The 27489-nt window shown below is 39.3% G+C and overlaps 2 protein-coding genes and 1 non-coding gene across 7 annotated transcripts in view; 2 read left to right on the top strand and 1 right to left on the bottom strand.

The window, feature by feature from the left end:
• Positions 1–409: 409 nt before the first annotated feature.
• LOC139951451 (anaphase-promoting complex subunit 13-like) lies at positions 410–11055 on the top strand. Of its 2 annotated transcripts, none has more exons than XM_071950356.1 (4): positions 410–536; positions 1707–1831; positions 2863–3012; positions 3375–11055. In XM_071950356.1, the coding sequence occupies exons 2-3, from the start codon at positions 1733–1735 to the stop codon at positions 2989–2991; spliced, it is 228 nt and encodes a 75-aa protein (XP_071806457.1). In that variant the 5' UTR covers positions 410–536; positions 1707–1732; the 3' UTR covers positions 2992–3012; positions 3375–11055. The 2 variants fall into 2 exon arrangements, with proteins under 2 accessions (XP_071806457.1, XP_071806459.1); XM_071950358.1 differs by lacking the exon at positions 410–536 and adding an exon at positions 588–784.
• A 146-nt stretch (positions 11056–11201) lies between these two features.
• The window catches only part of LOC139951425 (vitamin D3 receptor B-like), a 42424-nt gene continuing 26136 nt past the window's right edge, over positions 11202–27489 (bottom strand). For 2 of the 4 annotated variants that reach the window (XM_071950311.1, XM_071950312.1), the window contains 6 exons: positions 20500–20780; positions 20068–20342; positions 18698–19790; positions 16010–16240; positions 15114–15229; positions 11202–12223 (listed from right to left, as the gene is read on the bottom strand). In XM_071950311.1, coding sequence (XP_071806412.1) covers positions 12104–12223; positions 15114–15229; positions 16010–16240; positions 18698–19790; positions 20068–20342; positions 20500–20767 — 2103 coding nt within the window. In that variant the 5' untranslated portion in view covers positions 20768–20780 and the 3' untranslated portion in view covers positions 11202–12103. Of the gene's footprint in view, positions 12224–15113; positions 15230–16009; positions 16241–18697; positions 19791–20067; positions 20343–20499; positions 20781–27027; positions 27123–27489 lie in introns of those variants that run through there. The other 2 variants (XM_071950310.1, XM_071950314.1) reach the window with 2 other exon arrangements.
• Trnan-guu (transfer RNA asparagine (anticodon GUU)) lies at positions 11243–11315 on the top strand. The gene has a single exon. It is a non-coding gene; the product is annotated as a tRNA-Asn (tRNA).

The following is a 27489-nucleotide window of genomic DNA, read 5'->3' as shown; positions in this document are numbered from 1 at the left end:
TGATTTATAGTTATTCATAGTTTGGCTAAGAAGAATAGAAAATACAACAACTACGGGGAATAGAATATTTATTCCTCTGTACGTACAACAACTCAAGGGAAATGAGGGTCCAAATAACATGCCAAACAAGGTTCCAGAAAGTATTTGCAACTCAACAAATTCGGGGCGTGTTTCAATGGTGGCGCTATTTACTACATTAAATAATATCGGGGAGGTGTGTGGAAATGCTAAAACTACAAAATATTATTAACAATTATATTACACAAAAGTACTGAACTTTGAAACTCAATAAATTGTTACATTTCAAGATGGTGTCAATCGTACACAATTAAATTATAATCGCAAACAAAAAGGAATAGTTGTGTAGTCTTCCTCCAAAGAAATTCTAAAGCAATAACTTGCCTCTTGAGGGCGCTAAACTCCCCTGGTTGATAAAGTGCAATTTCCGATTGTTTTTATCAAAAATAGTTTTCAAAAAGGGAGCAAAATCCCATGTCCTACCTTATTGTTGTGACTTCCTGTAGTCGGTCTGTTCGGTAAGTCGTCTTCTTTCTGCTCTTTGATATCCACACCGACGTAAGGTTATATAAAGGAGGCTTTTATTACGGCGTTCGTTGACGTTGTTTCTGTACCGTTCCCTACGCTCTTTGGACGGCGGGGCAGAGCGGAGTGAGTTGCGTGGTGCACCCGGAGTTGAAATGCTTGGAACTGTGTTCGTGTCTCGATCTCCATTGTGTGCTGGGAGTTTCAGGAATTCCTTTGGCAGGGTTTTAATGGAAGGGAGGTATTTCTTCTGCATACAGTGATTACAGAACAATGGGGGAAGAATGTTTCGCACTCGCAGTCGCACATCTGTCAATCTAAAAAAAAAAAAAAAGACTATGGTCTTCAAATTCAATCGTTCAACATTTTGCACGGATGACAATTGTTGGAATGTTGTTGGGGGCGGTCTGCTGGCTGCCTCTGTCGGCGGTTCATTATTCCTCTTTCCACTGCCACATTTACTTGAATTGAACAACCTGGCGTTAGTATATAGAACGATTGTTGTAGGCGATGTTGTCAAGCAAATACCTTTTCTCTATTATCTATTGAATTGTCTTAATAAGGTTTGTTGAACCATGGAGGAATAAATTAGATTCTAATTTATTCCTCCATGGTTGAACATTAATTTATTGGCTCCAGCAGGGTTGATGAACAACAATAACAATGCAACAACTTCAAGAGAAGAGCAGGGCCTGACTCTTTTGTACTTCAGCTTCACAGTGTGGTTTTGATTTTGAGCTGAAAAAGAACAAACTCAAAAATATGCTACATGTTGTAAATAAAATTAAAAAAAATTAAAATACCAAAATGGAATCTCTACTTTTTCCCTTGTGTTGGGGGTGTTTGAATTTACTTCAATTTAAATACAAATAAAATAAAATCTGTAAACATAAAAAGTTATTATTCGGTTAGTTAGTTTTGTTGCATTACTACAAGTTCTGAGAGACTATCAAATATCATAATTATATATGTATGATTCAATTTTTTTTTCTTTTTTAATCTTATACTGTTTAGTTTACTTGTTGCTTTCTCCTTTTTTTCTTTTCTTTTTTCTAAAGCGCATTGAGAGTACTTGCAGTACTGAATTACGCTATATAAGTAACTGTTTGTCTTTTGACAAGTTAATATCTGACCGTTTTTTTTTAATTCTACATTTATCTTAGACTCGCAACAAGACCTAGAGCCAGAGATGGATTCTGAGTATGTTCCAGACGGACGTCTTCTAGACATTGTTGATGATGCGTGGAGGAAAGACAAACTGCCACACGATGATATTGCTGTACCTCAGGCAAGTCATAATGCCTGGTTCATACATGTACTTCCTGCGAATGTGAATGTGACGCAAATTTGACGTACATTTGACAACACAACTCTGTTTTGGCTGCGAATTTGCAAGATAGTTGAGCTCAACTCAACTGCTGCAAATTATTCATTGCAAATTTGTGACGTCAACATTCCTATCGCATTCGCATTTTTGCAGGAAGTATGAACCAGGCTCGAGTCCCAGCAGCTGTTCATCTAAAAAGTTAGCCTTGGTTCAAGACTCTCACCATAGACCTTTTGGAAAATACCGATCGTGCAAGCGCTAACTGTTGAATAAGGTGCATGCTGGTCAAGCTAGGGATCAAACTTGAGCGCTAGCTAGACCAGCATGCGCCTCATTCAACGCCTACAGCGCGCATACCGAGTATTTGCGTTAATGTCTGAGGGAGTTCGCTCACTGTGCTAGCGGTTCTGGGCATGATGGCTGTTCGTGGTTGATAGCGCGCTCTATTGTTGACTTTATCAGCAATGGAAATAAGTTGCAGGAGTAGTGAGATAATAAACAACAGGAGCGCCTTGAACCAAGACTATGCAGGATATTTCAAAATGAAAAAAATTAGCTAGATGGAGAGCAGTGTTGTAGCTAGACCAGTTTTAGTGGTGGGGAATAAATCAAATTTTTTTGGAAGTCTACCCAGGTCAAGGGGATCAACAAAATTATCTGTGTTAAATTATGCGATCATTATTGCTGTTTGTGTTATGGGGCCATGCAATAAGTTGAATGGCCTTTTGATTGTGTTCTTTCTCTGTGACATTTGATTCTCCTCACCATCAGCTGTGTCTCAAATCAATGCAAAGAGGACAATATTTTAAATCTGTGCTGGGCGGCACAATGTATTTTGCTCAGAGTGCTGGGCAAAAAATGTGAGTCCTGGGCAGGCCCGCCCAGCACCGCCCACCGTGGCTACAACACTGCTGGGGAGTCTAAAATTCTCTGTTGAAAAACAAGCAAAGTCAAGTTCATTAAAGTTAATTTTTGTTGATTGATCTCGACAGGCTGAGCTTCCAGATGTGTTTGCAGATGATGGTATGTCAGCTGAGACTATCAAAGAACAAGAAGAAAAATGGACAGACCTCGCTTTGCAGAACCTTCATGACCCCCAGGGGTCAGGTCAGGGGTCATGAGATGTCATCACTTAACAATAAGTAGGTACATGTTTGTGTTGTTACAACCAAAATTAAGAAAATATTTGTGTCTTACTGAAATTGCGCATGGGTTTTCAGGGTTCGCCCTTAACTTTGTTTTAGTCACTGGCCAGCAGGAACATTTATTTAGCTTGTCATTTTACTAGAAAAATTCTCTTCCTAACTTAGGATTAATCTTACGACTTAGGACGAGTCCCAACCCTGCACTGTAGCAAGCAGACCTTAAGATTAACCCTAAGTTAGGACAATTTACTCATCCGTACTCCAGATAAGACGAGTCCTAACTCTTTGTGAAATTGACGGGTGTACACTATATTTCACTTAATTATCCTAAATTTTATTTGATCGGTAATTTTTTTCAGGAACCTCGTTGATGGTGCAACTGTTCTCTCGTGGGTGCTACATCTAGATGGTTTGTGAGCATCGGAGCCGATGGATTCCAGATACAAATTAGTCTGTACAGAACTACCGTGTCATCATTTGGGATGCACTCTCATTGAACAATTTCCCTTTGTGAAGCATGGCCACACAAAATGACTCAGTTACTGAAAGTGTTCACAAAGCAAAATAATAATAATGGCTTCTTTATTTAGCGCTCATATCTGTCGCTTCAACACTCTGTATTTTCCTTCAAGGTATTTGGGACTACTACGTTTGAAGTATGAAACCTACTCCTTTTTTACATAACAGCAGGTGCTGTGGCGCAATATGCAGACAATCAAACCACGATAAGTGCACTGGGCAAGTCTACCAATCGTCATTCCACATCTCCTCTGTTAAACGCTCTACACCGGCTGCCAATTGACAAAAGGATCAAGTTCAAAACACTACTCTACATCTACAAAGCTCTGAATGATCTGTCGCCGGTCTACCTGAAAGACTGCATTGCCACCCATGTACCATCAAGTGAAGGCGTGCGATCGAGCCGGGACGCTACTCGTCTTTCAATCCCAAAGAGTAACAGGCAGATAGGCGATGGATCGTTCAGTGTTTTCGGGCCAACTGTCTGGAACACATTACCACATAACATAAGATCCTCTCCAACAGTTTTTGTTTTCAAACGCAACCTCAAAACTTATTTATTCTAGTGTATTATATTTGCTATTGTTTGTGTGTAAAGCGCATTGATTATTATTTTTTTTTTATCTGCGCTATATAAGAGCTGGTTTTATTAGTAATTATTAATCTAGAACAATGTTTGTCTGGTACGGATATCTCTTCTCCAGTCATTCATGTTGCGATATCGCCAAACAAGAATACTACCAAGCACTAAATGAGGAATGCGTCGTACAACAGCAATAGATTAGGTGGGCATGCCTTAATAATAACATTTCATTTTATTCATAAACACCCCTATTTCAACCGTTACCATAGTGATTACAGTACAAATTTTACCCCCAAAAAAGCACATTACAAAACATTCTTCTGACGCGTTATTAAAGAAACCAACAAAACTTGTCGTATTTTCTGAAAAATATATTTTATAAATATTGTATAATATACTCTTAATAATACCACCCATAAGCATGAAACTCTCAATACATTTTTGTAATATCATCACACATTTAATTTACAGGCACTTTGTACAGTTTAAAGAGCGAGGTACCCTTATAGTGATTTTTCTTTTTTCTTCAATCAGTGGGGGTGTGAGGGCTTTGTCGCACCAGTACATTTTTACAGCCAACTAAGAGGCAACCACAGAAACAGGACCCGAAGCAGGGGTCGAAATTAAGTGTATTTCCATGGTAGTCAGCAGGGCTAGTGACCAATAATTTTTAGTAGCCCTGATTAGATTTTGGTAGCCCGAAAGACACATTATGTCTCGCGTCACGGCTCAAACTTTACAACACACCAATAACATAGTTCTTTATTGTTTGTGATGATGATTTTTGCATTATTTTTCCACTAGCCCGTCGGGCTTTTAAACTGGAAAAATCAGTAGCCCGGCTGTAAATCTGGTAGTCCCGGGCTAGCGGGCTAGTGGCAATTTCGACCCCTGCGAAGAATGCCGAGTGGGACATTGTGTGTGCAATTTTGTAGTGAGACAATCCAGTAGACGTCATGAACATTGACCAATAGAACCACGTAGTGTTGGTCTTTGTGCTCAAGTGTCACGAGGTGCGATAAGCCGCCTCCAAAGACGACGCATGGGGCAGTCAAGCTCAGCGTTCTCTCTATGGAGGCAACCAACTGCAGTCGGGTGAAATAAACCAGGCCTATATGCCTGTAATTGCCTGTAAATTGCTAATGTGACAAGGCCCTAACAATTTACACCAACCCCTAATTTAAAAGGTCTGTTTCTGCTGAGCATAAATCAATCTTTCTCATCTGAAACGACAAAGTAACAATGGATTCTGAATTTCTTGCTTGTTTTCCTGTTAAATGTTGCAACATGAAACATTGTCATTAAAGATACAATAAAAGTTATAAGTGAAAGTTTGAAATGAATACAGTGTTTGCTTTCGAAGTAAACAGAAAAATATATAAATAAAAATGCGATATTATGTTCATAAAGAACTTCAAACCCATCAATGTTAATCTAGGTAACATAAGTACACTAGGCCTGAGCGACTAGTGGAACTTATTACTCGACTAATTGCGACTTTGACGCTAGTCGTGACTAATTTTTAATTTCCAAGATGCATTGTAGCAAATGTTTGCCGGCGAAGAAATATACACATGTACATGCAGTAAAATTCACGCTGAAAGGATTGAAGGATTGTCACTGATGTCTGATTGTGTTTCGCAAGTTGGTTATGAATAGTTGTAAGCAACACAACTGGTTCACCAAACAGGTAGCCGCAACTATTTTTGTAGTAGTCGGGGCGGCATGGTTTCCCGAGATAAACGGTAGCCGCGCAAGTCGCCAAGGCTGCAGCATTCATAAACAGACATCATAGAAATTTGAATTTTCAATACTCGCCTTGTCATGCTTGTGAGTTGTGAAGATTCAATAATTCTTATTGGTCGACAGATAGTTCAGTCAGACTTACCATCATTACCACGTTAGTAGAATATAAAGCAAGATAAGTTCACAGAAAGTCATATTCTACCTGGCAGGTAGATACACACATTGTGTTAAAGGCAGTGGACACTATTGGTAATTACTCAAAATAATTATTAGCATAAATTCTTTATTGGTAACGAATAATGGGGAGGGGTTGATAGTATAAAACATTATAGTAAGAAGTAATTGTCCATGAATTTGAATCGAGACCTCATGTTTAGAATTTGAGGTCTCGAAATCAAGCATCAACTTCGTGTAACAAGGGTGTTTTTTTCTCACAACTTCGACAACCGATTGAGCTCAAATTTTCACAGGTTTGTTATTTTGTGCATATGTTGAGATACACCAACTGTGAAGGCTAGTCTTTAACAATTACCAATAGTGTCCAGTGTCTTTAATGCAAACAAAATATATATTGATACCTCACCATGCAATGCCTTAAACCCCACTGACAAACTCTACCTGGCAAGTACATACACACTTGGTGTTTTAATAATATTTTCAGATAAAGATTACACAATTTCATTTTGGTAAACAAAATATATATTGATACCTCACCATGCAATGCCTCAAACCCCACTGTCAAACTCTACCTGGCAAGTAGATACACACTTGGTGTTTTAATAATATTTTCAGATAAAGATTACACAATTTCATTTTGGTAAACAAAATATATATTGATACATGTACCTCACCATGCAATGCCTCAAACCCCACTGACAAACTCTACCTGGCAAGTAGATACACACTTGGTGTTTTAATAATATTTTCAGATAAAAATTACACAATTTCCTTTTAGGGTCTTACCAAAGTTTGACTCTACCTCTGATGACTGCACAACATCAGGGCCCAATTTCATGGCTCTGCTTGGCACCAGATTTCTGCGCTAGCTGTGTGGGCGTATGGACTGTGGGCGTATGGACAATACCCATGCGCAGAAGCTCAATTTCCCACTAACCTATGAAATTCGCTTGACATAAGCAAAGAATTCCCTGCTTCCGCAAGCCCCGATTCATTGCATACGATATAACATGAAATTTGGCCCTGAATGAGTGGTCCTCGCTACAATCAGATTATGGGGATTTCCTTTTAAATGGATTTGAATTACTTTTTCAAATGTAAATTCACAAACCATGTCATAATTAATTTTGTACTTACATTGACAAAAACAAATCAAGTTCAAAAAATTTCATGAATGGATTTGAACAACTTTCAAATTACAAATGTGCAAACCATGATGTCGTAATTAATTGTATGCATACATTGACTCAAAAGACAAAACAATTTCAAAAGGTTTTTCATAATTCACAATTGTTTAAAACCTGTTCACATGTGTTGATATTTACAGTGCTCGATACATGGTTCAATAAATATTTATAAACACACAAATAAAATTGATGATGTTATTCAAAAAAAGGCTTGGCAAATATGGGGCTACATTATTAATGTGCACATAATGCACATAATGGGCCATTTGCGAGTTAGATTTGAACAATGTCTGGTACAATTACTTGCTTTAGTCACAATGTACACAACGTGTCCAGTGTCTTTAACTGCCGCGTAGCCAGGGATCCCACCCTAGTTAACGATACAACCTGGGAAGCAGGAGCCAGGTGACGCGACTTGCTTTCTAGCTCTATGTTGGCAGACTTCGGTGGGGTGCCAGTCAGAAGCCATTATCAAATAAGTTATAAAGCTTTAGGAAACTTACCTCCCAAGAAACAATGTACTGCTTACATTTGAGTTCATCAGACTATAGAGACAGTTGATATGTCAAAAGGATCTGGGCAAGCTTTTGTATAGCAACCTCTAGATGAGCAAACCCTGGTACCATTGTGGACTTTTGACTTTGCGAACCGGCGCCCTTGAATGGCATTTTCTTTGTCAGATACTGTGCGCTCTATAAGTGATGTATATTATATTATTAAATTAAAGAAAATCAATATGTGGTGAAGAGGTTTTCAACTAGTGGTTTAATCCCAACGAGGCCTGGTTCTTGATAATTTACCGAGACGCAGTTGAGGTAAATTATCAAGAACCAGGCCTCGGCGGGTTTAAACCACTAGTTGAAAACCGATTCAACACACTTTGATTCCCATTCATAAATACCTTTTCGGTAAAAAACAACATCACTTTTTGGTCAAAAAGTAAAATAAATGCAAAAATTATAATTGTTAAATGATTTCTTTCAACACAACACCCCTCCAGCTATGAAATGGTAGAGCCCTCTGCTGCCCTCGCGTAAACAACTCCTTATAAGGGAAAGCTGTGGGCGTCGCGCGTATCGCGTGATGTGGCACAACTGTTTCAGCCTTTGCTCTCGGCCAATAGGAATGAAGAAACTGTCTTATAAGAACAGGTGCAAGGTCGCGTGTCACGCACATGAATTAACACTTTTTACCGGTCATTAACAAAAGGTTTATGCACACCCACGTTACGCGCTCTCCACTAATAGGAGTAGAGAAACTGTCTGGCGTATTTATGAATTATTATTATTGTGCCATACACATCCATTCACAATTGTGTATGGGTTGTCACCGTCTCTTACATTACTGCGCAAAAGCTTGCCCTAATCATGTGACGTATAGCAACTGTCTCAATAGTCCAAGGAATTCAAATGTAAATGGTAACTTGTGATCAAGCACATCATTGTACCATCTCAATATTCAAATCTAACACCCAAATGGTTTTTGTTGAAATAAAACTACCAACAGGATTTCACAAAACTGTTGAACATGTAGATACAATTCTTTATATGAGGTATCATCGTTCTGTACAAAAACACTGTGCGTCAAGTGGTCTAAAGCCCCTTTCACATGAGAGCAAATTAGCATGGGTCCCCTGCTAAATTGTAGCATGGTTGCACACATACAAAATGTACCTCGTGTGAAAGGACAACAATTTTGTTCTGTCCAAGGTCCCTTGACGAATCTTGTCAAATATTGCTACGTTTTACAACCATGCTAAAATTTAGCAAAGGACCCCTGTTGAATTACTGTCGTGTGAACAGGGCTTAACCCGATTGAGGCGCAAGACATAAAACTTACATACAAGTACATAAAGACCTTGTATGCAAGGGTAATCTCACTGAATATTAAAGCACCTGAAGGGCGCGCCGTTTATGAGTTGAATTTGGAACAGTTGCAAGACCAACTTGCCACACTGCTGCTGGATTGAAGTTTATAATGTTGAAAGTTTGGATTTTGTTAAAATGTAAAACCAAGTTTATTTGTTGAAAAAATAAAAATGTAAACAAAACAAATGGCAAAATTCTTACAATTATATTATGCACGTATTAAAAACTTAATTCATTGATGGAAATAAAATAACAAAATTTAAATTTCTTGATGTTACCAAAATTTCAAAGACCTTAACACAAAAACACACTTGAAGGTGTTATTTACAGACTCAACGCCATCTCGAAGCTTGTGGTAAAAAAAAGATCCTTAAAAAAATTCCTTACACCAAGGAAGAAAAGATGGATAAAACTGACAATTAACCGTCCTAAATTTCAACAAAAAAAACTATTTATTTTGACATTTTATGTCTACCGTTAAAAACCACTTTTCGATGGAGTGTTGTTCGAATCCAATACAAATATCTGTAAACATTTAATGCCCATATAAACTTTTACCAATTATATTAATTAGACAAATCTACAACTGTGCGTAGCGCCAATGCCATTCATAATAACTTAACTCATAATACTTTGCAAGTTTGTGGTTCCAATCCACACCTTGTAATATACGAAACAACGCCTCTTTATTAATGATTCAGCCACAAAAAATTCAAGCCTGGAACTTTGTTCAAGTTTTATCCAAACGGGTCGAAAATGGACATAGCCCGCTAGCCCGAGACTACCAGCTACGGCCGCTACTTATTTTTCCAGTTTGATAGCCAGGTGGGCTAGTGGAAATATAATGCAACAATCAACATCACAAACAACAATGAGCGGTGCTTATGGTATTGTTAAATGAAATACTGTCGGTGAGAAATTTGTGCCGTGACTCGAGATGTTATGTTTTACAGGCGAACAAACTCGGAGTGGATTTCACAAAGAGTTACATGTTAGACTACGTGGTAGTTTTATCTCGAGTAAGGACTAGCCTCAGGTTTTTAATATAATAATAATATAATTTTAAGGGATAATCATCCTCACTCGCAGCTAAGAGCTGAATTGCGAAGGACGCGGCTACATTGTGTTCGAGAAGTAGACATGCAAGGGTGCCTTTGGCTGTCAGCCACATCAACCCATTATGACCACGGAGCACAGCCAAGATCTCCAGGGAGGAAAATCGGATGGTCTGGAATACCCTTGTGGCACAGCAGAGAACCAACGCACAACTCAACTCACATTTTATGGCCCTGGCCGGGAATCGAACTGGGGTTACCTTAGTGAAAGGCGAGCGCTTTACGCACAAGCCAACCATGCCGCCCAAAACTCCCAGGACTAGTCCTAACTCTTTGTGAAATCGACCTCTGGGCTACTAAACATTCTGGGTTACTAGCCCTGCTGACTACCATAAACATACACTTAATTTTGACCCTTGCTACGAGTAATGTCGCACACTGAAATCTACTAACCCAACCAGTTCCAAAACAATAGACATTTATGTTTTTTTGAGGAGCATAAGACATCATTAGAAAAATAATGTATAGAAGGTTATCTTCCTTGTGCATGCAGTTCATTTGGTTGCTACAAGAAAATTTAACTGCGTGGACCCACAGCAGATTATTTACACATAATGATTTCTGGTAAAATTGGTGACCATATAATTTTCTTTAAAATCTTTTAAAGATTAAAAGCAAACGTCTATTATCTACTGGTGCACTTGGTGCGTAACAATAATACACAATTTATGATTTCAGTGAAGTACATTAACATTAACTTTCTACTCTAAAATTCACTATACAAAAAGATATGTTTATCAATGTTTAAAAAGGTTCAATTAGTTGCTCCTACATGTTTTACCAAAATAATTTAAGTGAAATATTTTTTGGGAGGTTAAAAAAAAAAATTACTAGAGTAGGATATGAACCAACGACCTTCGGACCTAACGTGCCGGCGCTCTACCAACTGAGCTACATGTATCTAGCACTATGTTGGCGGTGTCCCTATTTTGTCAATATCTTTGTTCGGGGGTGCCAGTCAGAAGCCATACAACCGTTCTGACTGACACCCCGAACAAAGATATTGACAAAATAGGGACACCGCCAACATAGGGCTAGATAGCTCAGTTGGTAGAGCGCCGGCACGTTAATCCGGAGGTCGTTGGTTCGAATCCGACTCTAGCCAATTCTTTGTTCAACCCCAAAAATCATTTCAAAATTTACCCAGTCAGTTTCCCTTGTGGTTTATATTAAATGTTTGTTAACTGAAAACCTGGTCTTGATTTTCTTTGAAATCTAGGCCTATGTCTCAAGATGCTAACTCCCAATGAGATACAAATCACAATTATATTACCTCTTTCTCAGTTGCGACATAGTACATGTACATGTACTTCAGAGGGGCCATTTCTCACAGTGTTTTTTTGATACTATCAACAGCTCTCCACGGAAGTAAGTCCACGCTGACAATTATTTTGAGCAATTACCAGTAGTGTCCAGTGCCTTTAAGATGAATCTTAAATGCTTTGTTTGAGAAACCTAAGCCCTGGGCAAGTCAGTCTTTATGATAAAAATTATTTTGAGTAATTACCAATAGTGTCCACTAGAGTTCATCAATCATGTCAGTTGGTCGTTGAAGTTGCAAGATAATGAAAGAAAAAACACCCTTGTGCTACCATGGTCACACGAAGTTGTGTGCTTTCAGATGCTTGATTTTGAGACCTCAAATTCTAAATCTGAGGTCTCGAAATCAAATTTGTGGAAAATCACTTTTTCTTGAAAACTAGGGAGCCGTTTCTCACATTGTTTTATACCATCAACCTCTCCCAATTACTCGTAATTACGTAAGGTTTTTTGCTAATAATTATTTTGAGTATTTACCAATAGTGTCCAGTGCCTTTAAGATCCTTCAGTTGAGACGTCTTACAGACTTGAGGTAGGGACGAGATTGACTTCCGTCCGATGATGACTATCTCATCATAAATTAAACATTTCACAGAGGAGAGGGAGAATCTCTTTTCCCTGCAGCTTTAGGTTCATAATGTCCTCCATGTATTTCTCGGTGAGGTCTCGGACGTCCGTCAGCAGCATTATGGTCTGTTGATGTGACAAAGATATAAATCATGTAAGTTTTGAGGCGTTGCGATTACACCATATGAGGCCAGATAAAAATAAAAACATTTTTAGCGTTCCTCTTGCTTCCTTTTTAGAGGCCGATTTTTCTTCTCCTTTTTTTTTACGATGAAAACAATTCATTTTGAAAATTAGTCGAGCTGGTTGTCTTTAAAAATATGTTGGGTGGCCAATTTTCCAAAAAGCATGGTGTAAAAAAAAGATACATTTTAACGATCTCAGCGATCTCTTGAAAAATAGCTGTAGCCATTTTTCAAAAGGCATGAACACATAAACATGCTTTCTTTTTTATTTGACCTAAGATGCAGTCAAGCTACATTGTAAATGGGTTGTTTGTCAGAAATATCAGTATTGAGAAACAAACAGTCCAACAGGGGTGAAATTTTCAACAAAAATGTTTTGACATTGAAATGCCACAATATTTTTTACTTAAAGCAAGGACGCTATACTATGTGGGTTACGGTAATTACTCAAAATAATTCTTAGCCTAAAACCTAGATAACCAGCAATCATGGCAATGGAGAGCTAATGATAGTATAAAACATTGTGAGAAATGGCTCCCTCTGAAGTAATGTATTTTTTGAGAAAGAGGTAACTTCTCACTAAAATATTTTAATGTGATTTCAAAGACCTCAAAATTTGATTTTGAGGTCTCCAAATCAAGCATCTGAAAGCACACTTGCAACAAGGTGTTTTTTCTTTCATTATTCTCTCGCAAATCTCATAACCAATTGAGCTCAAATTTTCACAGGTTTGTTATTTTATGCATATGTTGAGATACACCAAATGAGAAGACTGGTCTTTGACAACTACCAATAGTGTCCAGTGTCTTTAACGTTGGCACATCCTTCCTAATAAATAACATCAACTCAGTGGCAGTAGAGTTAATAATAAAATCCCCTGTGATTTTCTCTTTTTCTCATAAGACTTGACCACTATTAAAAGCAGTGGACACATCTGAAAGTACACAACTTCTTCGTGTGACCATGTGTGACAAGGGTATTTTTTTCTTCATAGTTATCACGCAACTCCGATGACCAATCAAACTCAAATTTTCACAGGTTTGTTATTTTTATGTACATGTTGAGATACATCAAGTTAGAAGACTGGATTTTGACAATTACCACTGCCTTTAAAAAAGCTAAAACTTCTACAGGTAAATTGAATTTGAAACATCTTCATTCACAGTGAGTAGGGATTCATGTCATGGCCCAACACTTAACCTACAAAAGGTATCCAAACCCTTTCAATAAAGAGGCCAAGTACGCTACTAACAATACTCATAATGGCAAGACAGTCGTGGCAAGCCCATTAAAGAAAAAGTACAAAGTCAATAACCCTCAACGACTCTTTCACAACCATCAAATAAGTGGGGGAAAAAACACATTATACTGCACTTTACGGATCTTAAAGTGTCTTAAAGGCACTGGACACCTTTGGTAAATTGTCAAAGACCAGCATCCTCACTTGGTGTATCTCAAGATATGCATAACAAAAAAACCTGGATTGGCAGAGATGCCAACATTGAACTTTCAAAAAGAGTAGCATCTCCCAAAAGTTAAGGGCGAGCGTGGCTTGGGCTCCCTAAACCAATCTTTCTATTACTCTCTACAATGCTAATTAGCTCATTTTCAGGCATTGTCCTGAAATAACAACTACCTCTGTATGCACCAACAGAACAGCTACAAATGTTTATAATGGCCAGTGAAAAAAAAATCTGGGGAAAAAAAAAAAATCCCTCATCTTCTGACTTTGTTTTAAAAAAAAAAAACATAACAAAGGGTGGCCTTACTTAAATGTTTTTGTTTTAATGGTCAGAAATGCAACAACAAGCTAATGGGAGAGAGAAAAAGAAAAAAAAAAAACCTGTCCGGATTTTGGGCAAAAAATACGTATCCGTATTTTGGGCATTGTCTGGACATCGGCGCTACAATTACTAGTAAGAAAACATGAAAACTGTCTAGCTTAGATCTCACAGGCCACTCAGTTGAAGGTATTTTTGTTCAGAAGGTCTCCTTTTTTGTCGCCATTACTTCTTACTTCGATGAAGTACATGTACAGACAGCATGGGCACAATAATAGTGGATACATGAGGAATGAGGTTACTGTGACACGTTCGTTAGCTCACACACAACCTCATTCAATTCCCCACGCACGTGTGCACTATTCCCCATGGTGTAATAGAGATCAATGGGTACGATCTTGCAGCAATGCACTAGCGTAAAAATACTCATCCGGCCAGCCAGCGGGGGATCAGAGGGCACGCAACAATCATTACGTCGAGACACGTATATTGTTCGAGTGAATTCGCCGCTATTATTCAACACTGCGTTCTAAAATTAAAAGTGTTTTTTTTTTTTTTCTGTTACAATTATTTGGATATTTTTCTCAATATTTATTTCCACTTAATAGTTTATTCGTTGTTTGCATGTATCGTACGATTTAATAAAATTATATTGGGCGGCTTGTTTAGCGTGTTTTATTGAGTATTATTGTAGCGTCGTAGTCACGGCTCGAAATCGTATTTGCTACGCCCAAATCGTGTATGTTGGTATCTCTGGATTGGTCATCGAAGTTGCAAGAGAATAATGGAAGAAAATGATGAGATGCCTAATAAAAGGCTTCAGGCCTAACATTTGAGTGAGAAATTACCTCTTTCTCAAAAAAACTACGTTTCTTCAGAGGGAGCAGTTTCTCACAATGTTTTATACTCTCAATAGCTCTCCATTTTTATTACCAAGTAAGTTTTCAGGCTAACAATTATTTTGAGCAATTACCAACAGTGCCCAGTGCGCTTTTAATGCTTTGAGAAAACCAATTCCTGGGTATCGCAACGAGGGGGGTTTAAACATACCTTAGGAAATAAGTTGGTTTGGTCTGGGTGATTGTGTTTCAGACAAGTCTGTAGGGCCTCGACCAATATCTGCTGCTCAGACGAGATGGAAGTAGTGTCTTGAACGTCAGGACGATCTGTTGCCAAGGTAACAAGGTAATAATCGAGAATGAGTGTGGTGTTGCTATGGTGATAATTACATAGTCAGGAAATGAATAGTTGATCTCTAATAGATGGATTGCACCTGACGTTAAGTATCACCATCTTTGATGTTAAACAATGGAAAAGTGACTCTCAATCAATCATAGCTTTTTACGAATATGCACGATTCATCAAACCGCCTGCCAATGCATCACATCTTAAGGCTAGCTCACACTACGATGAATAGGGGGGTACGGCAAGCTACTTTAAGCTGAGAACTGCAATTTTAAATTTGCCGCCAATCATCATGTGTAGCCGTCAATTGTTGCCGACGAATCCGCTAGCAGCCGCAGACGGTTGGAAATATCAGTCACGTCCGTCAGCAATATTTGCACTGTATAAAAACTATTATAGGATTTGAGGCATTGCATGGTGAGGTATCAATGTATATTATATTTGGTTTGCAGTAACACCAAGTGTGTATCTCCTTGCCAGGAAAAAGTTCTTCTTTTAGAACTGTCTTGCTTTATTCTACTACCGTGGAGAATATGTTTGAGGGTTCGGGAGACTTCTCACAGTCCTGAAAAGAACTGTCCTGCTTTTTAACTTTTACCCGGGCGGATGGTATAGAAAATAGGGTGGGACTACTTCTTTAGCTTATAGGATCGTGATTAACTGGTCTACCGCGGAGTCAGTTCTTAAATTAGTCTCAACGTTTCGACTAGCTTGCGGTAGTCATCGTCACTATTATAATTATTATTAATGTCTTGACTCACCTGGCGTCATTATAGAGATAGCAAACAGCAGAGCGGTCTCCTCCTGACGTAACTCCAGTTTGTGCATCTTCTCCGAGAACGATACACAACTATTGAAGACTTCACCGAATCCCCCCATACTCCCAACATCCTGCGTGTATTCCTGCCCTGGCACGAGCTCACTGACGAATGACTTGCTCTTTAAGTCGAAAAGCTCGGCAGACGTCAGAATTAAGAACTCCAAGTAAGCACCTTTAAAACACACACAAAAAAAATAAGAGAAATACTAAATTGTTTACTCATAAATACCTCAGATAGTTTCGCTATTCTTATTGGTGGAGAGCGCGTCACATGAGGGTGTTTAAACTGTTGTTAATGACCAGCTGGAGCGTTGTTTATAACCGGTTGTTTTCGGATACTACGTGCTAGTCTTGGTACAAGACCTTTCTTGTTATGGGCGAAGCGGGCGCTGTCGGTGAGTTGGCCGTGCCGAGTGTACTTAAAGGAACACGAGAACGTCTTGAACCAAGACTATACTTGCAAGAACGGATACGAAAACGGTCGTCTCAGTCATTCATGACAATGCAACACACGAACGTACAGAGCTCAAGCATACGTTGGAACTGGATAAGTTTAACACAGTTTCTTATTCGTTACTCCTTTTAACCCAAAAGGCATTGATGAATGAGAATAAAAGAGTAGCTACTTGTTCTTAAACGGCCGTTTAAAACCTTGCAGGGTCGATGCGGTTTGATATCACACGGCCAAAATGCTTGGGCCACCTATTCCTAATGCTACATAAAACCATCCCCTGTACACTTCCAACTGGCTATAATCATTCTCTCCCCCCATCCCCCGCTCAATGTTGACTGGAACACAGAAGAATGGCAACGAGAACCTCAGTCACATTGAAAGGGGGCAGGGGGCCCAACGAGTTATGGCTGGGAATGTCATTGAAGATCAGTGCGTCTGCCGAAGTATCCGTTTTGGACATGACAATATAAACAAATGAATACAAGTTGGCAGGCCTGATGTTTCCTCATAGGGTGCCCTTTACCAAGGAGAAAATGCCTTGGTGCCCTTGCGTTTTGAAAAACGAAGCATACAGGCCTGAGTAGGAGATGGGCTGTCGAGGTTATCCAAAAGTATGAAAACTGTTATCGAAAGATGTGTACAACCAGACTCCTGCCAACGTTAACAATATAAATATTTATCTTTCAGTATGCTCTAATCCGCCAATCAGATGCTCGAATCGGAGTGTGAAATAAAAAGCTATAAACTGTACTCCCAGTTTTTATATTGCACTCTGTATTGTTAGTGTCAATGCTTCACGCTCCGCATACGGTCAGTGCAAAAATTATATTCTAAACTCTGCGCGTGCAAAAATAAAAACAAAAACAAAACCTAACCTCATTGACTTAATGAGGCTGGAAGACGAATTTGTTCGGCCTCGTTGGATATGGGCAGCAGAAGCGCTATATTTTTCTGTATTCCACACGTGGTTGTATGATAACTTATAATAATTATACAACGGAGGTTGCACTCAAACACTATTAAAATCACACAACAGTTGAACAGTTTTATGAGGCTAATAAAACTAAACGCTTTACACAATAGCCATCTCAAAATGCTTTACATTAGTGCCTATTATTGGGCTAATAAAAAGGCCTTTAATCTTTCTCAGATCCCTGGGAGTGTACAGCCCTGAGCTGCCGTAGCGCTCCAGTGGCTTTTTCATACACAATACCAACCTCTAAACCAACATGTATTTAAAGGCAGTGGACACTATTGGTAGTTACTCAAAATAATTATTAGCATAAAACCTTATTTGGCAACAAGTAATAGGGAGAGGTTGATAGTGTAAAACATTGTGAGAAACGGCTCCCTCTGAAGTGCCATAGTTTTCGAGTAAGAAGTAGTTTTGCACGAATTTGATTTTGAGACCTCAAGTTTAGAATTTCAGGTCTCGAAACCAAGCATCTGAAAGTGACAAGGGTGTTTTTTCTTTCATCATCATCTCGCAACTTCGACGACCAATTGAGCTCAAATTTTCACAGGTTGGTTATTTTATGCATATAGTGTCCACTGCCTTAAAGCAATTAGAGTAAAGCATCGGTAAAGTCTCGTGCGTTGTGTAATGCACAAAACAGATCCCAGTAACACTTATCCTTAAAGACAGTGAACACTATTGGTAATTGTCAAAGGCCAGTCTTCTCACTTGGTGTATCTCAGCATTGCACAAAATAACAAACCTGTGAAAGTTTGAGCTCAATTGGTGGTCGAAGTTGCGAGATAATAATGAAAGAAAAAAACACCCTTGTCACATGAAGTAGTGTGCTTTCAGATGCTTGATTTTGAGACTTAAATTCTAAATATGAGGTCTCGAAATCAAATTCATGGAAAATTACTTCTTTCTTGAAAACTACGTTACTTCAGAGGGAGACGTCTCTCACAATGTTTTATACCTTCAACCTCTCCCCATTACTTGTTACCAAGTAAGGTTTTTATGCTAATAATTATTTTGAGTAATTACCAATAGTGTCCACTTTATTTACTCGCAACTTCGACGACCGATTGAGCTCAAGTTTTCACATGTTTGTTATTTATGCATATGTTGAGATACACTGAGTAAGACATCTGGTCGTTAACAATTACCAATAGTGTCCATCGTCCTTAAGCAGCTCTACCCATATGGGTCCTGCAGCTTACCTTTCACCAGTGAAGCCTGATCTTCCCATGTAAGAGTGCTGAAGCCCTGAAGGCACTTAGCAAACATCGTCATATTCTTCAAGACCAAAATCATCACCTCCATGAAGTGCTTGAAGACGGCCAGGTCCACACCCACGCTCTTAGCAATTTCACTCAGACCTGCGGAAGCAGCAGCAGAGACAGAGTTTCCAAAAGTTCCAGAAGTTCCTGCGTCCTTAAGGTTCTCCCTCGAGGCACTTTGACTCGGATCGTTGGCAACGTAAGATGTACATGTAGATTGAGTCTGACGGTCTGCATTCTTGACGGGTGAAACGAGCGCCAGATTTACGGAACTTGATCTCGAGGAATCTTTAGGCAAAGTTTTGATATTCCCAAAGGATACAGACGGCCCTGTGCAGTCGGGGCTCCTACTAAGATTCGACTGAGATCTGTAAAACTTAGGATGGCATTTCTTTAACGTATGCGGCATTTGAGAGGCTGAGGAGGCGGCTTGCTGCGTCAGATATTCTGTCGATTGGTCGTCACAAACTCCTGAACTTGGAGCACAAGAATCCGAAACGGTCCTTTTCCGTTGAACAGAAGCATCAGATTTTTCTGATGCATCAAAATCCTTCTGCATGGAGTTCTTAAGTGGAGAGGGAGCCCTCCCACTAAGAGGAAGCATCTCCCTGGGCGGTAAAACTTCTTGGTATTTGAGTTCGGACGAGGCACTTGAACCCCGTCGTCTATCAATCTGAGTTTGAAACTCGCAGCTTTTCTGCGACAATCCTTCCGGATCTAATGGTGGGTTCATTTTAGTTACTTCAGAGGTGGTGGCTCTGTTTGGGCTTGGAATAAATTCTGTACTGACGACGTCTTCGATGACTAGATGCTTGCCCTGTTTCCCGACCAACCTGCCTTTGGCGTTTGAAGCGAAACTCCTTTCTCGCGGCCTCTGTTGGATATCAATTATAGCCACATCCATAATGAGTTTGTCTTCTTGTTTTGTTTCTGGTTTTTCTTTACTTCTTCCTTGCGTTGACTGATGAGGTGGATTCTGAGGTAGTTTTCCTGCTGCAACCGTGTCCAGAATTATATCAGGAACTTTGTCCGACTGTGAAAATAAATGGAAAATAATATCTGGCGTCTAATTTGGAATGGGGAAAAAACATACAATCAAATTACAAACAGATGTTGACATCAATGACATAAATTTACTCAATCGCTTGTATATCTTGATGTCCTTTTGTTGATGAAGTTCAGCTTTTTGTTCTTACACAACTTTCGAGGAGGTTCTGGTACAATTGCTCGCTTCATTCCTTAGAAGATCATTGCCTATGACTTTGTAATTACGACATGAAAATGACTGACTGATGTACTTGTCTCCATACCTTTTCATTTTTAACGAGTTCTTGCGATTGCAAGTAAGCTGCTTTCATCTTAGCAGCGAGCTGCAAATGAGACTCAACTTTTTTTTCAGTGTCACACGTCGAGTACACTGCTGCTGTCGACGCACTAGGCGCTTCCTCTTGAGTCCCTGAAACACTCGATGAGCAAGTTGGCTCACCAGGCACTTCTGCGTTACTCGATTCACCGGGAGCACCTTTGGGTTTGAGTTTCTTGACGATCGGTTTTCGTGTTTTGATCCTCTCTTTGTCCCATAACCCTAAAGAAAAAGAGGGAACAATTAAATAGATTTAATTGGTGGAAATTTGCATCGGGGATAAAGAATATTAATTTTGGTTTAACTAAATAGATGTTGAGAGTTTCAAGACACTTGTTGCATTCTACAGCCACTGCGGTTCCATAAATGATCTACTTACTGTCCAGCCGCATACCGACTTCCAGACACTTTTTCATTCTGCAGCCGCTACAGTGCCGTCTCATGTACAAGTCCATCACACACTTCCCGTTCGATCCCATCTCGCACTTAAGATCGGCCCTCTTCCTCCCGTTCCGTCTGAAGAATGTCTTACATCCTTCGCAGGTCAAGGCACGGTAGTGCATGCCATTGGCTTGGTCACCGCAGACGGCGCATATGGGTGGGGTCGTCGTTTTCTCATCATTGGATGCATTTCCACCGTCTGCCATTCTGGTCAACACCCTGCTCACAAACACAAAAATTGTCTTTTTTAATTCAAATACAGTTTCTTCAAATACAAGGTTCAATTAAAGACAGTGGACACTATTGGTAATTGTCAAAGACTAGTCTTCACAGTTCATGTATATCTCAACATGCATAAAAGAACAAACCTGTGAAAATTTGAGCTCAATCGGTCGTCGAATTTGCGAGATAACAGTGAAGAAAAAACAACACCATTGTCACACGAAGTTGTGTGCTTTCTGATGCTTGATTTCGAGACCTCGAATTCTAAACTTGTGGTCTCAAAATCAAATTCGTGGAAAATCATCTTTCTCAAAAACTACGTCACTTCAGAGGGAGCTGTTTCACACAATGGGTCGTATGAATAAAAAGTAGTACTTACTTTTACTTAAAAATTTGAAGTATTTACTACCACCCATATGAATAAAAGGAAGTAAAAACTGTTACTTAAAAGTATTTACTTAAATGCTAAAAGTATCTACTTCTACCAAAAAGTAAATTCTTTTAATTTTAGCACTTACTTACTTCCATATGAATAAAACGGAGAATATACTACAAAATGCAAGTAAATACTAGTGATTTTTCAAGGTAGCTCCACAGCTACCTTGGGCACAGAAGTAAAAGGCTCGTCCGAAGAAATGACAGTGTTTATGAATGTTCCTCACAGGATAAATGTTTTAGTCCAAAGGAAAGACATCACTGAAATATTAAATAGACACATACACAGTGTTTCACAACCGAAACAATACACACAAACTCAAACTGCTTTTAATCAAACTTGTTTAAATATGCTGAGGATAAAATAAAACCGTTTGTAAAAAATCCGTTTTGCATCATTACAGTAAGCTTTTTAAAAAGATATAAAGAATTTTTTCAACTCAGAAATGAATGAATTTAAACAATTAAATGCATTTCAATAGAATGTTGTTCGTGTTATTATTAAAACTTGTAAGTTTAATTTAAATAGCTATGCTCATATCCAGCTCTCATCTTCTCTATACAGCGCTGTCATGCACTCCAACATTGTCCAAGTTTCAAAAGCTTAACAAAAACGTTTTTATTCTGTGTGTCCAGATGAGTCGTCTTCATCAAAATGTTGTCAGAATAAAAACCTCATGGCTGACTTGAAGATTTCTATGTTTCTATTAAATCAAATGCTGCTTTGGCTGTGTGTGTGAGCGCGTACGTAGATGGAATGGGAGTTTTAATACAAAGGAAACCTTTTGTTAAGAGCCATTCAGCCATGGTATGTCAGAAGTATTTACTCCAAAGCATTAAGTGAATACTTTGCAGTAAAAGAATAGGTTTATTCATACGGAATTTAGAAGATGCTTTTACTGAATGCTTCTACTTGGAAGTTTATGCTTTTACTTTTTGCTAGTACTTGTCAGTAAATACTACTTTTTATTCATACGACCCAATGTTTTATCCCACCAACCTCTCCCCATTACACGTAATCAAAAAAGGTTTGATGATGATAATTATTTTGATTAATTACCAACAGTGTCCACTGCCTTTAAGATTATCACGTGGTTTCACACTTTTATACATGTACCTACATATGTATTTTTAAATAACTGTGCAGGGTAGCTCACACGATTAGGCAAAATAACAAAAAATGATACCTGTATGTTGGCGTAACCAGACCTACATGTACCCTAAAAATATGGCCGACTCTGGATATTTTAATTTTTTTTAATGGAAGAAATTTAATGAGTAATAACTATTAAAGACATAAAAATAAAATAGATGTAATTAAAAGTTTAGAAATATACTATTTGCTGTGTGTAGCCTTGTTTTCTTTTGCTATCATATATACATACTACCAGGTTAAACAAAAAGAAAAAATGTAATTTTCGTTGCTGAAAAAAAAAAAATAAAAAATCCATACCTACCTACCCTATTTTGGGGGCCTGTTACGCCAACATAACATATCTTTGGTTTTTGCCTTACACTGTAGATACAGCACGTGCAGATTGATACAAATCAGTACAGGGGGTAACCACCAGGGCCCAATTTCATAGAGCTGCTGAAGCCTTAAATGTTGCTTAAAAACTTTCTGCTTAGCAGAAACACGTTAGGCTTTAACGACGACAGGTGAAGGATTCACTGAAGTGGTTTATTAATAGCTCATGACATCATCATACAGCAACGCTGCAGTGGCCTACTATAATGCCACTCCATAAGGGACCTTCAACTTTCTGGGTAACCTACATGTACGTATCCTCTGTTGTAATAGGTTCCTGGTTTGAATGTTTTGAATGCGTACAAACTCACAAGGTCTTTTGCAAGCACACAGGCCTGATACTTATTCACAAAGGCAACTAAGGCAATTGCCACCATGCCCCTTGGTCATTGCCTTGATGCCCTTGAAATGTCCTCATAGGGTGCCCTTCACAGGCCTGAAGATTTGAATAGTAGTGGTTTAATTGACACATTTTGCACATTTTTTAGGTTGCTGTGTAATTCATTAATCAGCAGAAATTTACGATTCACTCATTGGGTGCCATTTCAAAAGCGAAGCATACAATGTAGGCCTGTAAACTTACTAGTTCTATCGCAAGCAACTTGCTATTGGGACTGTTCTATTGTTCCCTTTTCTAAAATGAATTCTGCAGCGGGGGGGGGGGGTCGACCCAGTTGAACAATGAAAGATGTTCCCCAGCGGGTGCCCTGTTTAACAAAGAGAAATAACGTGCGAAAGTTTGTTTCACAGTGAAAAGACCGCACAGCTGTGACCCTTTAACCCACCCATGGAGGACTCCTCCATGCCCCCCCCCCCCAAAAAAAAAAAAAAAAACATTATACAAATGTTGCATGCTGTGACCGGATCCATTATACAATTGTTGCACGCTGTGCCGGGTTCCATGGCGTTTTGTACACTCGAGGGGGGAAATGGCACCAGAGCGAAGCCGAGGGTGCCCATTTCCCCTCGAGAGTGTACAAAACCCATGGACCCCAGTCACAGCATGCAACAATTGTTTTGTTAAACCTTTGTATAATTGTTATTCCTCTTCTCAAAGTTCTGTCCTCTTCAAACATTATTATGGCGATCCATTGTTAAGCAGACGGACAAGAAACAATTCCCTCGAACCCGCGGTTGTTTCGTACACAGCGCTAGAAATCGACCAACGCCGGGAACGATCAAGGTGATGTACACCGGTGTACATCACTTTTCATGTTACCCGGCCCGTCGAGCCATGTAACATGCGTTTTTGTTGCGCGTCACATGATTGGTTCTCGACCAATCAAACTTCACAGTTTGTTACCGAGGTACATGTATATAACAAGGCGTTTTGTACACCCGAGGGGGGAAATGGCACCCGATGCGAAGCTGCCGGGTGCCATTTGCCCCAGAGGGTGTACAAAACCCATGGACCCCTCAAAAAAGCGCGCAAGAAATGTTTTGATGTACCTTGGTAACATGATTATAACTCTTCTCGAAGTATGTTGTCATCTTCAAACGTAACTTCCGACGAGTATGCACAGTTTAATAAGCAGACGAACAGTTGTCCAAAAATATGAAACCACTCAGATTCACTGTTCCCTCAAACCCGCTGCCGTTTGGTACTAAGCGCTGGAAATCGACCAACGGTGGGAACGATCAAGGTGATGTACATGTACACCAGTTAGCATCACTCATGTTACCCGCCGCGCTGTTTGTTACGCGTAGCGCGTATCTTAAGGCATGGTTCATGCGCATTTGTTGCAAATAGTAACAACCCATTTTAAAGACACTGGACACATTGGTTGTCAACTTGGGTGTATCTCAACATAGAATACATAAAATAACAACCCTAAGAAAATTTGAGCTCAATTTGTTGCGAGATAGTAGTAATGAAAGATCCCTTGTCACACGAAGTGGTGTGCTAGTCATCAGATGCTTGACTTCGAGACCTCAAACTCTAAATCTGAGGTCTCAAAAACAAATTCATGGAAAATTATTTATTTCTCAAAAACTGCATCATGTGCGTCACTTCAGAGGGTGCCGTTTCTCACAATATTTTATATTATAACACCCCTGGCAAGTCTTCTGCCTGCTCTTTGGTTTAGAGCGCGTCACATGACCCGTCTTAGTTTTGCTAGACGACAGCCGTGTGGTAGTGCGTCGGTTTGCCATGCGCTAGTCCGAAGACTGGCACACGGCGCCGTGCGCTAGTCCGACAGACTAGCACACGGCGTGCAGTACCCAGACGTCCGTTGCGTGTACGAGGATGATAAATTAATAGTCTGTAACCATTTCGGATTGCACGACACGACATGCAACACATTCAGCAAAAGTGTTTGCAATCTGTATTCGCGTCGTCCGTGGATTGTAGCATTCAGGTCTGTAACTTAATAATAATAGTACAGTATTTAGAAATGTTTGGGGTGTTATAAAACAAATATTGACTGCTTTTACTCGTGCAATGGTTAAAAACTATGACTCCCTCGGTGATCCCCGGAGCGTTCTATTTTCCCTCGGCTTCGCCTCGGGAAAATAGAACGCTCCGGGGATCACCTCGGGAGTCATAGTTTTAACCATAGCACTCGAAGCAGTCAATATTTGTATACTATCAACCTCTCCCCATTACTGGTTACCAGCAAGTAAGGTTTTATGCTACAAATTATTTTGAATAATTACAATAGTGTCCACTGCCTTTAACGCCAATAAAGCAGTGAACCAATATACATGTATAAGCCTCAGTTAGCGTCGCTCTACATACTACACGCACCATGCCAAACACATCCCAATAGACTACCCTGCAAAATACAGAATGCAACACAGTTAAAACCATTTAATGTTTATATGCAACAAAATTCAAGAAGGGATTTTCTTTTGCTTTGTGCAGGCATGTTGTTTGCTATGTTAGGACTGAGCAAATTGCCCTGCTACATGAATGCAACAGTATACGCACATAAAGTGAAGTGGTGACTTGGCTAGTATGTGGGGACCCCCTGAACTCTGCCAAATGCAACAAAGTTGACTGCCAATTACAAGTTCAACAATATATGCAACACCAATTAAGCTTGGGCGATATCACGATATTATCGAATATCGCGAATATTAATTTGGAAACGATTTTGTTATTCAGATCAATTTGGTTTTAATCGAAAAACATATTGATACATCGCGATATATTGCGATATCAATTAAATATCACGATATCACAATGTATTTCCTGAGACATCTTGCACACCATAGGTTTGGAGTTAAACCAGAAGAGTAGGTCATCAGAACACCTCTCTTATGCTATGACTGTCTCTTCTACAACTTTCATTTGGAGTTTGAAGACTGATGATGTCAAATTTATTTAATCGCAATTATATTGTCGGCGATATACATATCGTGTATAAAATGAATCGATATCGCCCAAGCTTAACACCAATATGAAGTCACTTGCCTGCTCAATGCAACAAATTCATTCAAAGAATGACATCTGAGTTGACTGCCGAATGCCACAGGTTACAGCTTACATCCCCAGTCATTGCCAGTGCACTGCATACTATACTGCATTTCAATGGGGGCCCAGTTTCACCCCCCCAAAATGTTGTGCGAAAGTTGTTCCATACTGAAAAAGACTGCACAGCTGTGTGCTTATATAAAAAAACACCCTTCATGTGCGGGTAGGGCATGCAGCGCCAATAGTTATAATACCATGTTTTTAAAAACAATAAAGCAGTGCGTACAATAGCGTGACTGAGTGCAAAGCAGCAGGTGCATACGAACACAAAGTTCAAATAACTTGGTCAAGGCTCAGTTGCCTAAGGGTGTCATGGTGGAGTGGTTAAGAGAATCAAATCCAAGTTCATGGCCCAATTTCATAGAGCTGCTTAACTGGTTTGAGTACTTTTTGTTACATAATATAATGCAGCGCACAAAGGTTTACATCAAACTTTGACACAGTTTGACAGTTTGAGATTAAGTACATGTATATTGATAGTTAAAAGCATCCATTAAAAAAAAACTGTTGCAAATGAGAAATGTCACAAAAATAATTTGTATAATAGGCTAAATAATTTTTGTGACTCGTTTTACTCATTTCTGAAAAACTACAGCACCTCAGCATATGTAATATTAAGGCTATATAACATTATCTTCAAACTGTGATTATTTAATGTAAGCAAATATGAGCAGGATACCGGTATACAATTGTTGCACCGGGGTCCATGGCGTTTTGTACACTCGAGAGGGAAAATGGCACCCAAGGGGATGTACATAACCCATGGACCCCAGTCACAGCGTGCAACAACTGTTTTGTTATACCTTTGTGTAATTGTTATTCCTCTTCTCGAAGTTCTGTCGTCCTCTTCAAACATGACACAGCAAACAAGAAACTATTCCCTCGAACCCGCGGTTGTTTAGTACACAGTTCTGGAAATCGACCAACGCCGGGAACGATCAAGGAGATGTACACACCCCGACAGGCCCAATGTACATCACTATTCATGTTACCCGGCCCGTCGAGCCATGTAACATGCGTTTTTGTTGCCCCTCACATGATTGGTTCTCGATCAATCAAACTTCACAGTTTGTTACCGAGGTGTAACAATCACAGATGGTACGATGTGATTTGGCTGGTAAAAGCATAGTTTTGTTCTTGAGCAGCTCTATGAAATTGGGCCCTGGTGGTTAAAGTCGTCAATGTGTGGGTTCCGGTCCTGGTTGTGACACAGCAAGATACTTTACTAGAATTGCTTCTCGATCTTCACCCAGGGGTATGTAAAT

This window comes from Asterias amurensis, chromosome 19 (assembly GCF_032118995.1).
Source record: "Asterias amurensis chromosome 19, ASM3211899v1".
Classification (NCBI taxonomy): domain Eukaryota; kingdom Metazoa; phylum Echinodermata; class Asteroidea; order Forcipulatida; family Asteriidae; genus Asterias; species Asterias amurensis.
The sequence above is the reverse complement of the archived record's forward strand: the minus strand, read 5'-3'. Positions and strand labels throughout refer to the sequence as shown.

Coding starts and splice junctions, on each gene's coding strand:
- LOC139951451 (XM_071950356.1), top strand. CDS start 1,733: ATGGATTCTGAGTATGTTCCAGACGGACGTCTTCTAGACATTGTTGAT. Junction 1,832..2,862: donor ATGATATTGCTGTACCTCAG/GCAAGTCATAAT, acceptor TGATCTCGACAG/GCTGAGCTTCCAGATGTGTT.